Consider the following 12,948-nt stretch of genomic DNA (forward strand, 5'->3'; position numbering starts at 1 on the left):
AGGGAGTGTTGCTGAACAAAGAGACTTTGGAGTGCAGGTTGATAGCTCCTTGAAAGTGGAGTCGAAGATAGATAGGATAGTGAAGAAGGTGTTTGGTATGCTTTCCTTTATTGGTCAGAGTATTGAATACAGGAGTTGGGAGATCACGTTGCGGCTGTACAGGACATTGGTTCATTGTTGGAATATTGCGTGCAAGTCTGATCTCCTTCCTATCTGAAAGATGTTGTGAAACTTGAAAGGGTTCAGAAAAGATTTACAAGGATGTTGTCAGGGTTAGAGGATTTGAGCTATAGGGTGAGGTTGAACAGGCTGGGGCTGTTTTCCCTGGAGCGTCGGAAGCTGAGGGGTGACCCCTTAGAGAGATTTACAAAATTATGAGTGGCATGGATAAAATAAATAGACAAAGTCTTTTCCCTGGGGTCAGGGAGTCCAGAACTAGAGGGCATAGGGTTAAGATGAGAGGGAAAAGATATAAAAAAGACTTAAGGGGCAACTTTTCCACAAAGAGGGTGGTACGTGTATGAAATGAGCTGCCAGAGGAAGTGGTGGAGGCTGGTACAATTGCAACATTTAGAAGGCATCGGGATGCGTATATTAATAGGAAGGGTTTGGAGGGATATGGGCCTGGTCATAGAGATGTACAGCATGAAAACAGACCCTTCGGTCCAACCCGTCCATGCCGACCAGATATCCCAACCCAGTCTAGTCCCACCTGCCAGCACCTGGCCTGTATCCCTCCAAACCCCCTATTCATATACTCGTCCTCTTAAATGTTGCTATTGTACCAGCCTCCACCACGTCCTCTGGCAGCTCATTCCATATACGTACCACCCTCTGCATGAAAACATTGTCCCTCAGGTCTCTCTTATATCTTTCCCCTCTCATCCTAAACCTATGCCCTCTAGTTCTGAACTCCCCGACCCCAGGGAAAAGACTTTGTCTATTTCTCCTATCCATGCCCCTCATAATTTTGTAAACCTCTATAAGGTCATCCCTCAGCCTCCGACACTCCAGGGAAAACAGTTTCCGTGCTGTACATCTCTATGACTGCCCTTGACATCAACGCCATATTTGACCAAATAAAGTAACAAAGAGGCCTAGAAAAATTGAGTTGATAGAAACTGGAAGAGAAGGGCTCTCTGTCTGTTGGAGTCATACCTAGCATAAAGGAAATTAGCTGTTGTTGGGAGGTCAGTCATCTCATTGGGAGTTTCTCAGGGTAGACATTTTCTAATCAAGCTGTTCAGCTTTGTTACTACACAACTCTGGAGCAGATGAGTCTCAAACCCAGACCATCTGGCTCAGAGGTAGGGACGCTTCAACTACACCTCAAGAACATTACCAAGAGGAAATAAAGCTCTGTATCCCCTGCAGTGCACACCTCTCTCTCTACCCGTACTGAGTATGCATCCTTTATCCCCGTACTGAGCATAGATCCCATCTGCAATATCTTTAGCAAGGTGAATAAGTTCACCAAAAGCTAGTGTTTAGAAGAAAATTAGTAAACTGTTTCCACCTTGAGCATCTACTGCATGTTCAAATTTCTATAAAGTAAAACAATGCAACGTGATTAATTAAGATTTGAGGAAGGAAGGGAGGGAAGACCAAAACTTACGTTTTGAAAGTTGATGCGCAAACTATTTTACAAATTCATATATACACGGCCAATGCACTTTAAATTTGCTTGTTACATATTTATGTATTAATTGCTCGAGTAAACGTTCTATGTTATGGTAATGAGAAACCTTCCCCCTTTATCTCTTTATGGAATTGTTGTAAATGAAACCATCATCCGTTGCATGAATAACCTGTGACCAATGTCACAGAATAGTAGTGAGTCAGATTCAAAATAAATAACTCATTCTTTAGTTTTTACTTGTTAGAGGGGAGTCCATCGAAGTGCTCTTGTAACCATTTATAGTAGCTGCCAAAGGGAAATTGTTTGAGCATTTTCAAATCGTGTAACTTTTTATTTTCTGCGTTACCTTTAGATTTTTTTCGCCATGGACGGTGAACTGAGCCCTCAGGATAAGAAGGATCTGGATAAGTTCATTAAGTTCTTTGCCCTGAAGGTACAAATCTCCACATATGATACTGATTTAACATGAATTGAAAGGGAACATGTTAAGAAATGCAAATCTTTTAATTTATACAAGACAAACTAAGTAAACCTTGTCATAGTTTTAATTTCAGGTAATATAATTTCTCCTTCCTAGCAATGTATATCAGATCTCTCAGTAGTTGCTTTTATTGTAACCTACCCTCAGTGGTTCAAAACCACCTTTTTGACATTTGCCATTTTTTTTTACAGAAGTACATGCTGAAGAGGTTAAATGCTCACTTGTAATGAAACACTTTATAGAATTGTTGTAATTAAAAACTGAGGTGCCAACATTTGTGGGCAATGACTCACTAATGCATATGATCGTCCACTTAGGAAATTCCATGTCACTGGCCATGGGTTCTGTGGGTCCTTGCATAGCTGGTGAGCTCAATCCTAGAGCCGCATCTCCAATCACACATTTTGGCTGGTATCTCCGGGCGGTGGAATTGGTCCATGGTTTTGAGGTCATTGGCGTTTCTTTCTCCGATTCTCTTTCAGTACTTCCTCATGCTGATGGGTGTTCTCAAAGAATTGTGTCTCTTCCTCGAGAAGCTTTATCCAAGCTTTTTCTGAAGAAACATCTTTCATGTGTTGACATCTATGTTTCATTTCTTGAGAGAAGACTTCAGGAATCTTTGAAATACTTGCTTTGTCCTTCTCTCATTTGAGTGCCATTCTTGGATGAAGAAGATCTGCTTTGGCAGTCAGAACTTTGGCATTACTGGCTAGCAGAGTTGGTTTTGGATGATCATGGCCTTTGCTGGTGCTACCAGGTATTTCAAGGATGCTGATGTTAGTCTACCTGTCTTCCCAGCTGATACAGAGGATCTGTCTCCAACAACATTGATAGTACTTGTCAAGGGCCTTGAAGTAGAATCTGTATGTTGTCCAATGTTCAGAGCCACATAGATGAGTTGGAAGGGTGACTGCTTTATACTGTACACAAGGATCTTGATATCAGCACAAAAATCATTGTCGTCAAAGACATGTCCTTAGATGTCCAAAAGCAGCACTTGCAGATTAGATGCGATGTTGAATTTCTACATCGATGTCAACCTTAGATAAGAGGTAGCTTCGTATCACAGGAAATATTCAATGTTTAATAGGAATTCTCCATTGATCTTAATGGAGGCACGGTCCAGAACTTGTCACTATTATTGAGATTGAGACTAATAGTTCGGAATACTTCCATAAAGGTATTAAATGAGACTTGGAGTCTCTTTGAAAAGAACAGAGATGACATCATCATACAGAAGTTCCACGAGTGAGGTCAGTATCATGTTTCATCTTGGATTTTAACTGGTTGAGATTGAAAAGTTGTTCATCCATCCTGTAGACCATGTCCATCTCACTGAGAAGCTTAGTGTTGACTAGATGAAGAACAGTGGTGTTGATGATGAAGAAAGGGGTGGGGGAAATGGCACTTCCCTGCTAATCCCTGTCTTGACCTCAAAGGATTCCTTTAGTGAGGACCATTGCCAACATTTTGTCATTGGAGGAGACGGGGGATGTTATGAATTTCTCTGGCTTGCCAGATTTTGACAGAGACTGCCTTCGATTTTCTGGAGTGACTGAGTCAAAAGCCTTGGTTAGATTAATGAAGGCCACATGGAGTGCTGGGTGATATTCGTGGCATGTCTTTTGGAGTTGCTGAGGATGAAAATCATGTCCATTGTCTACAGTTTGTTTGGAAGCCTCAGTGGCTTTCAGGAAAGATCTCCTCAAAACTTTAACTAGAAACTAAGGTAAAAAATCATCTCAGTGTCAAATACTACGAAATAGACCAATGATTTGCAACTCAACCAACTACTTTTTAAGTTACCTTCAATCCTAGTACGAAACACAGAGCATAGCAAATACTTAAAGTATAACATATGTTTACAAACATTGAGAAAGCATGTCACAAGAGGGCAACACAGTGGCTCAGTGGTTAGCACTGCTGCCTCACAGCACCAGGGTCCCAGGTTCAATTCCAGCCTCGGGTGACTGTCCGTGTGGAGTTTGCACATTCTCCCTGTGTCTGAGTGGCTTTCCTCCGGGTGCTCCGGTTTCCTCCCACAGTCCAAAGATGTGCAGGTCAGGTGAATTGGCCATGCTAAATTGCCCCATAGTGTTAGGTCAGTTAGCCAGAGGGAAATGGGTCTGGGTGGGTTACTCTCGGAGGGTCAGTGTGTACTGGTTAGCCCGAAGGGCCTGTTTCCACACTGTAGGGAACTAATCTAAAAAAAAAGTCACATAGAATGGGAAGTATATCTGTAGATTGAAGACTAGAATTTTTATTAATGGCCAGCTTCTGTTTCTGACCAACACACATTTATTTGCATCACTTGATTTTGTTTTTAACACAGTCAAATAATGATCAACTGCTTTTCAAAAGGTAGATTCTCCTGTTGGTTTGATAGATGAGTGCTCATCAATAAGGGGAAAAGAACAAAAAACAGAATTGTTTCAAGCCTCCAGCTAATTGTCCATTAAATCCATTTTTGATTTGAGATTTCAAACAGCCAATTTAACATTCCAAACACATTCACAATCACAGTGGATAAACATTACTGCTAAGACTATTAAAATGCAATTTTTTTAACACTATGAAAATACAGTATAAGCATTGCGGTAGTGTGACTACATGAACCCTCTTTCACATGATCTTCTTTTAATGACCTATTATTGGTGTTCTTAATGTGGCAACTTTTAAATGTAAAACTGTAGCTCATGGATTGATTTAAAACTTTATTTGTTGGCATTTTTTTGTTAATTGTTGTATTCTGTTAAGATTTTTGTAGAGAGAAGGTGAAAATGAATTAGATTTTATTATTTCTCTTTTCCCACCTCAGGAGTCAGAATTGTAAATTACTTTGCTTCTAAATTATAAAGTTTATCTTCAGTAAAATGTTAACCCATTGTTCCTAATGTTGGACATAAAGAAATTACTCTATTCTTGGCGATACCTGTGTGTCAATAAAGTCACTGAATATTTTTCAGACCGTCCAGGTAATTGTGCAAGCACGACTTGGAGAAAAGATATGTACCCGTTCGTCTTCCTCTCCTACGGGCTCAGACTGGGTAAGAAAACTAGCCTCCCTCACTTCCCAATTTTCTGCCCTACTTTCCCATGCTGTCCTTCATAACCTTGTACAAATAATTTACTTGTAAGTCTAGGCTGAAGGTTTTGGTAAACTATTGACTTATTGTGGAGGATTGGTCTTTCATTCAAGCCTGCCTCATATTCTTACCCACTATCTGTACCTTTTTACTTTTACTTCCCTGCTGACAGTTACAGAATAGTAATCACGGTCAGAAACCTCGTCTGTTTTTATTGTGCGCTCTCTCACACACGCACATCCAAGTACATCAATATATCTAGTTCAGGGTCACATTACTGCCTCATTCTTTATTTCTAATTATTGTGCATGTAACTTCTGATTTTTATGTAAATTTATTCATGTTCCTGTTACAGTTTAACCTTGCAATAAAGGACATACCAGAAGTCACCCATGAGGCTAAAAAAGCACTGGCAGGCCAACTTCCTGGAATTGGACGGTCAATGTGTGTAGAAATCTCTCTCAAGACGTCTGAGGTAAAGATCTGAATTTAGTTTAATGAATCATAAATATTTGTATACCATTCACCTCCTTTTCCAAGCTTTCTTTCATAACTCCTGGACTATCAATATTTTATGAGTATCGGTGCTGAACTGCAATTTCATTATCTTATACTTCCATTTATTCAGCAAATGGAGGATAGGTGGGTTCCATTTTGGTAAATAATTGAGACTTTGCTCTGGTGGTTGCTGTAATTCCTAAAGCTTTCCACAGAATAAATTTTGACTAGGTTGCTTGCAGTTTTGCTGTCAATAGTTGTAACTAGTTGTTTTTTGTCCTTCTCTTAAAATTATTGATTTGATTTGTGACACCCGATTCCATAAGCACCAACAATTTTCACATCTATAGTCACCACGCAGCCATATTAGGGCTGCATTTAATCTCTCACAGCAGTGCCATACATGATTTGTTTTATAATCTAGTTCTAACATTAGTCAAACACTTAAGTATCTTATTTGAAATGAGTTTTGTGGTTTCACATGGTAGCTCACCTCATAATTCTCAAGAAGCCATCTGCATACCCTGTTCTTTAAAATTTGACATAAGAATGCCAATAAGATTACTACTACAAAATAATCAGTTATCAAACCTGAATCCCTTGGGCTATATTTGATTTCCAAGTCTTAGTAATCCTGCCCTTTTGACAAAGGCACACCTTCCCTGTTTTAAAATACTTTTTACTTTCTCACTTTTTTAATTTTAATTTTAATATAATGATGTTACACATTTTGTATTCACATTTAGCAGATAAATTGTTCTTTTCTCCATCAGTTCAAAGTCTTCTTGATGCCATTTCCTCTTTAGTTCTCATTCACATTGTCACTATGTCACCTTATCCTTAAACTTAATTAATTCTTAACCATGTGTTGTTTAATTTTGCCCTCCAACTTAGATCTTACAATTGGTGTGTATGTTCTTTGTCCTTTTCCTCTGCAGCAAATTAGGTTAATGTTAGTTTTCTGCCAAGGCCTTTTAGGGTCCTGTTCTCATTTTGATGCTAATGCCTATTTGGTTGAACAATTTAAAAGTTGAGGTTGTGTATTGCTGTTAAGTAATGCTTTATTGTATTAGTGTTGTACTTCTGAATTCAGCGATAAATATTTTCGTTTGGTTCAAGGTCAAAACCATTTTTTCTAAATGAGTGTCCATTGTTTATGAGTTAGAATATGCCTTTACTTGGCCAATATCCAGATAATAAGAAGCCCAGAAATCAAACAAAACCCACACTATCTATTTCAAGTGTCTTTAATAATCACAATTTTTGATTGTGATTTTTGGAATCCAACTAAGATTTACATAATATACCAGCAAACAGATTTACAGGTATTCCTCATGCAGTGTTTTGAAAAAAACATGTAGTCATACATGCATTTTGTTGCAAGGTGTGTGATTTATATATTTTAATATAGTTTATTTTAGATTTTGAATTAGTGGCACATGGGTTTTCTCTGTCTGGTATTTAATGATTAAATAGTGATTAAATGGTGATTTACTTTAAAATACAGCATTAGTGAGAGACTTTCTGGAGAGCAATAGGATTTTGTTTCCACTGGAGGGTTTTCAGGCAAAGTAAATTAGATACTACGTTATGCTTTCAGATAGAAGACTCTGAAAACATTTTTTTGGGCTTGAGGGAAACATCCACAACTTGAAACAAATTGAGGCTGTTTGCAGAAGTCTACACTGAAGTTGAATGTGTAAAACAGTTGCTCCTAAGGAAGAGTGGTAGTTCAGAGCTGTTACGAGAGAGGCATCTCAGTATAAGGATTCTCAAGACATGGCATTGAAACCACAGTTAACTTAAGCCCTATTGATGTGAAAGAGGGTGAAATTCTTTGTGGTATGAGTATTGTAAAGGAGTTTTGTTGGGTTAATGTAATTGTATTTTATCATGTGTTTTGAAATCTTCAAATTTGTCTTGTATGTAAATAGGAGAAAGTGAGGATTGCAGATGCTGGAGATCAGAGCTGAAAATGTGTTGCTGGAAAAGCGCAGCAGGTCAGGCAGTATCCAAGGAACAGGAGAATCGACGTTTCGGGCATAAGCCTGAAGAAGGGTTTATGCCTGAAACGTCGATTCTCCTGTTCCTTGGACGCTGCCTGACCTGCTGCGCTCTTCCAGCAACACATTTTCAGCTTGTATGTAAATAGTTTGCTTTATTCTATTTTATCTTTACATGCATAACAAACTTCTGTTTTATTGTTAAACCCAAATCTGCCACATTGAATGTTTGTATGTCCATGAAAGACCACTCCAATAAAACCAAAAAGGAAAACCTGATCTATCAAGCCAGATTTCTTCCTCCCACCACAGACTTGTCCAGTAATAATTTCAGTTGGGATTATAACATCATTAAAGCTTTAATATGAAGGATCCTTTGTAATAACCTTGCATAGAAACTTGACCTAACTTTGCAAGAGCATTTGCTTGTCTATCTTTATCTCTGGTAGCAGAAGACTTGCTGAATTGCTGTAGGTCAAACTTCTGTATGCTTAAAAGGTTTATAGGAATGAAGAGAATTGAACATGTAATTCAAACTAATAATACACAATGTAAATGCTTCAAAGATGAGCTTTGGAAGAACTTTTTTGTTAATTTGAATCGAATTGTCCCTTTCTGAGAGCAACATAATTCGTCTAAACATGAGAAATTAGAAGGCATTTCCTCATCTAAGAACACCCATACACTATTGCTGGAAGAGTTCAATTACAAATTAGTGCATTGGAAAAATGAACAAAGCAGGTAGCTAATTCTTTACTTGCCAATGCCTTTAAAATTACCTTTCATGTACTAAATCATAACAAGTATTTCTGAAACCTGAAAGATAGTTGACACTAATTAACTTCTAAAATAAGTTTCCTAATACTGATTTAAAATGCATGAAATTATTGTCTGGATTTCTGAAGTGCTGAGTTGGCTGTGAAGGTTTTGGGCAGTTCTGAGGACATGAAAGGTGGATACCACTTACATTAGAAACTATGCAGATTGCCACCTATTTTTCACTCCCAATATTGAATCTATCCCTCCATGTTTGGATCAATTGAAAAACTACTCTGGGGCTTCAATGGCCACTGTTAAAATGGCTTGGTAGTGCCAACACTGAATTCTGAGGGACAGAGCTGTTAGACCAGAGCAGCACCAAGAGGAGCAATCCTGACCACTCCACCTGTTGTTGGCACATTGTCTACAGTAATACAAATAGAATAGCCTGCGGTGCAGTCATCATAAAAATAATGAGTTCCACTGTGGCAATCCTCAGCCAAGTAAAATAGAACAGATCCAGCATCCAAAAACAGACTTATAATGTGTTGTTGACCATGAGCACAAACAGAGATTTGCGCCACCACAACCTGAATTGATTGACTGTCTTTTGCTCCTTAGTTGCCAACAGGTAATTAATTCTGATTTCACCCAGAGGGTGTTGAGAATCTGGAACTCACTAGAAGGCATCAGTTTAAGATTAGAGGGGCTAGAATAAAGAGTAAAAGGAACCTGAAAGGCAACATTTTTAAGCAGAGGGTGGTATGCACATGGAATGAGCTGCCAGCGGAAGTTGTTGAGGCAGGTACATTTAACAATAGTTAAAAGGCATTTCGACAAAATGCAAGAATAGAAAAGGTGGAGATGGATATGGAGAAAGTGAGGACTGCAGATGTGGAGATCAGAGTCAAAGAGTGTGGTATTGGAAAAGCACAGCAGGTTGGGCAGCAGGAGAATTGACGTTTCAGGCATAAGCTCTTCATCAGAAATGAGGCTTGTGAGCCAAGGGGGATAAGGGCCATGTGCAGAGAAATGGGGTTAGTGTAGGTGGATATTTTGGTCAACATGGATCAGTTTGAGCCAAAGGGCTTGTCTCCATGCTGTAGGACTTTATGACTCTTAAGAGATTCACTTGATCCCAGTTATCTATAGCTGAAATATGCCTCCTTATTCTTGATCAGAGCCTCAAAATCTTTATTTATCCATTGTTCCCTATACCGACCAGCCTTAACCTTCGCTCTAACAGTAACATACTGCCTCTGATCTCCTGTTTTCTCACTTTTAAAAACTTCCCACTTAGTAATCATCCCTTTACCTGTAAACAGTCTACTCCAATCAACTTTTGAAAGTTCCTATCTCATACCATTAAAGTTGGCCTCCAATTAAAAATTTTAATTTTTATACAAGGTTTGATCATTTTCCATAATTATTTTAAAACTTATAGAATTATGATTACTAGTCCCAAAATGCTCACCAGCTAGCACTTCAGTCACTTGCCCTGCCTTATTTCCTAAGAGATCAGGTTTTGCTCCTCCTCTAGTAAATACATCTACATATTGATAAAGAAAATTTCGAACACATTTACCAAATTGTTCTCCATCCAAGCCCTTAACACTATGGCAATCCCTTACTACAACCCTATTATTCTTACACTTAGATATCTGAGATTTCTCGAAATATTTGCTCCTCTGTTTCCCGCTGCCTATTTGGGGGCCTATAGTACAATCGGTTCTTGTGGTGAAGATGCACCCATTGTGCTGTTGATTAGGAAGTTCCAAGATTTTGACCCAGCAGCAATGAAGGAACAGCGACATATTCCCAAGATAGGATGGAGTAAACTTGGAGGTCATGGAGTTCTCCCAAGCTGTCTTTATCTTTTGAGGTGCTAGTGGTCATGGTTTATGAGTTAATGTTATGAAAGGTTTGGTGAGCTGTTGCAATGCATCTTGGATGTAGCTTATATACAAAACAAATCTTGTGGTGGAGGGAATGAAGTATTAAGCTAAAGTGTTTTGGAACTGTAGTTATTCAGCCAAGTGCTGCACCACACTTCTGGCTCGTGCTTTGTATTTGATAGAAGAGCTTTTAGGGAATCAGGTGTTGATTCATGCACTGCAAAATTTGCAGAATCTAACCTGCTCTTGTTGTTGAAGTATTTATGTGACTTGTCCAGTCAACTTTCTTGTCAGTGGTGACCCCTAGTGTATTGTTGTTTGGAGATAATGTCAAAGGAGGAGATGGTCATTCTCAGACACTTTGTGTGGCATGAATGTTGCTTGACCACTTGGTCCAAGCATGAATGTTATTCAGATATTGCTGTAAGTGTCGTGGACTATTTCATTAACTAAAGAATAGTAGATGGAATTGAAACATTAGCAACCATTTCTACTTCCAACTTTGGGGGAAAAACAACATAATTGCTGAAGCTGGCTGGGCCATGGACAATATCTTGAGAAACTCCTGCAGTTATGAGCTGATTGATTTCCAGTAAGCACCAAAGAGATTATTGTACTTGGTATGATACCAAGCCAGTAGAGAAGGGAGGAGGTTACAGGGTGTCTTGATAGATGGACTTACAAATTTGAACAAGATGGCAGAGAACAGATAGAAACAATGAGTTTCATATATTTAAGAGATCTAGACAGAAGAGATTTGAGACCATGAACAGTGGAAAGCTATTTCTATGTAGAATTCTGCAGTATCCATTTCAGCTTGTGTTGTCAGGGTGCATAGACTTTGCATTTGGGGTCATCAGCAGCTTCTTGTCACAGAGACTGAACTGATTTGGCAGAATACATTTGGTGTATCGACTCATGCAAAAGCAGCATGCTATTGGCAGAACTGAGCAATTCTGCATTCAACAGGTCCAGTCAAAATCTGTAATCCTGCCATATCTAATTTAGAGCAATTAGCAGGAAAAGGAGCTGGCTCCATGAAAAAGATACAGCTGAATTGTTTGCATCCATCTGCAATCAGATTTGCTGAGTGAATGATTCATCTCTGCTTTCTCCTGAGGTTTCCCCCTTTCCCACCTCTTCACTGAAGCCAAGCTTAAGCAAATGACACTATTAATGGCGTAGTGCTAATGTCACTAGGCGAGTAATAGAGTGGCCTAGGCTAATACTTTGTGGACACTGTTTTAAATCCCACCTTGGCGACTGGTAGAATTTGAATTCAGTTAGTTACTTTGAAATATATAGCTTGTCCCAGAAAAGCTGATTATTACAACTATCATTAATTATAAAAAACAAAGGTTATCTACTTTAAAAAGCAAAATGTTCTGGCCTACATGTGACCCCAGACCCTTAGCAATGTGGGTCACTCTTAACTGCCCTCAAGAGCAATTAGTGATACATAATATTTGCTGGCCTTACCTTCAATGCCTACCTCCCATGAAAGAACAAATAAAAGAAAACGTACATAATAGTTCTGTATGCCCCAGGCCAATCTTGCTACTCCAGGTCATTGCTATAGGTGTTCCATAGGGATCCATCCTCAGCTGAATAAACTTGAGGTATCATTGCAATATTATCATTGTTGGATACATGTTCTTATTCCTTCAGGGGTATTGGATCAGTATCCTAGAATTCCCCATTTGCTGTCGTGGGAATATTATTCACACAAGCACTGCAGAAGTTTTAATGATCATCATTAATGTCCCAGAGATGTGTCGAATGGAGATACTAAATGCAGTTTATTATTATCACTTGTGTCCAAGGGAAGTTTTAAAAAATTATAACAAAACAACTTTTTTTTTGTTTGCCAGCAGGGGATCTCCAACTAACTTGATTAATTTCCTGTAGTTTATTTCTAAGTCTGCTATTGCTTACTTGTAAATTGCTCTGTAAATTAGCTGAAAAGGACAAGCTCAGACCATAATTACAAGACAGGAATAATTACCATAGATCATAATTACAATCAAGTATAAATAATGAAGGGTATGAGTCTTTACATAAAATTTGATAGCTGTTCAATGTTTCTTTTTCGTATCTATATCAGCTTTGAGATTTTGGCAACAAATGTCAACATCTTCAACATTCAACAGCCTGTTTGAAAAGATGTATTTACTCCTGAGTTCTTTCTGTCTGTATTTCCTTCTTCCTTTTTTTTATAGCACTGCTTCAAACCTACCTTTCTGACCAAGCTTCTGATCATCTTCTCTAATATGTTTCTGGCTCATATTAAATTTTGTTTTGTTATACTCCTGTAAAGTCACTTGAGACGGTCACTAAATTAAAGGTGCTATATGAAAGCACAGTGTTGTTCGAGTACCTGTCAATTCTAAGATTTTTGCATATTTTGTGCCAGGGAGATTCAATGGAACTGGAGACATGGTGTTTGGAAATGAATGACAAGTAAGTTTGCTCTTTTTTTTTCAAAATAGTTTTACTGAAATAACTTGCATTTAAACCACAGAAAAGACTAGTTTTTTTTAACATGAATTGCACTAAAGATTCATATTATTGCGGTATTGATAGTGCA

The 12,948-nt window shown here is 38.4% G+C and overlaps 1 protein-coding gene across 5 annotated transcripts in view; it reads left to right on the plus strand.

Moving 5' to 3' along the window:
• The window catches only part of atg13 (ATG13 autophagy related 13 homolog (S. cerevisiae)), a 78,864-nt gene that overhangs the window by 11,018 nt on the left and 54,898 nt on the right, over positions 1-12,948 (plus strand). For all 5 annotated transcript variants that reach the window (XM_043706211.1, XM_043706214.1, XM_043706215.1 and 2 more), the window contains 4 exons: positions 1,992-2,072; positions 5,087-5,167; positions 5,562-5,681; positions 12,775-12,821. In XM_043706211.1, coding sequence (XP_043562146.1) covers positions 2,004-2,072; positions 5,087-5,167; positions 5,562-5,681; positions 12,775-12,821 — 317 coding nt within the window. In that variant the 5' untranslated portion in view covers positions 1,992-2,003. Of the gene's footprint in view, positions 1-1,991; positions 2,073-5,086; positions 5,168-5,561; positions 5,682-12,774; positions 12,822-12,948 lie in introns of those variants that run through there.

The sequence above is a fragment of the Chiloscyllium plagiosum genome, chromosome 16 (genome assembly GCF_004010195.1).
Source record: "Chiloscyllium plagiosum isolate BGI_BamShark_2017 chromosome 16, ASM401019v2, whole genome shotgun sequence".
NCBI lineage: Eukaryota > Metazoa > Chordata > Chondrichthyes > Orectolobiformes > Hemiscylliidae > Chiloscyllium > Chiloscyllium plagiosum.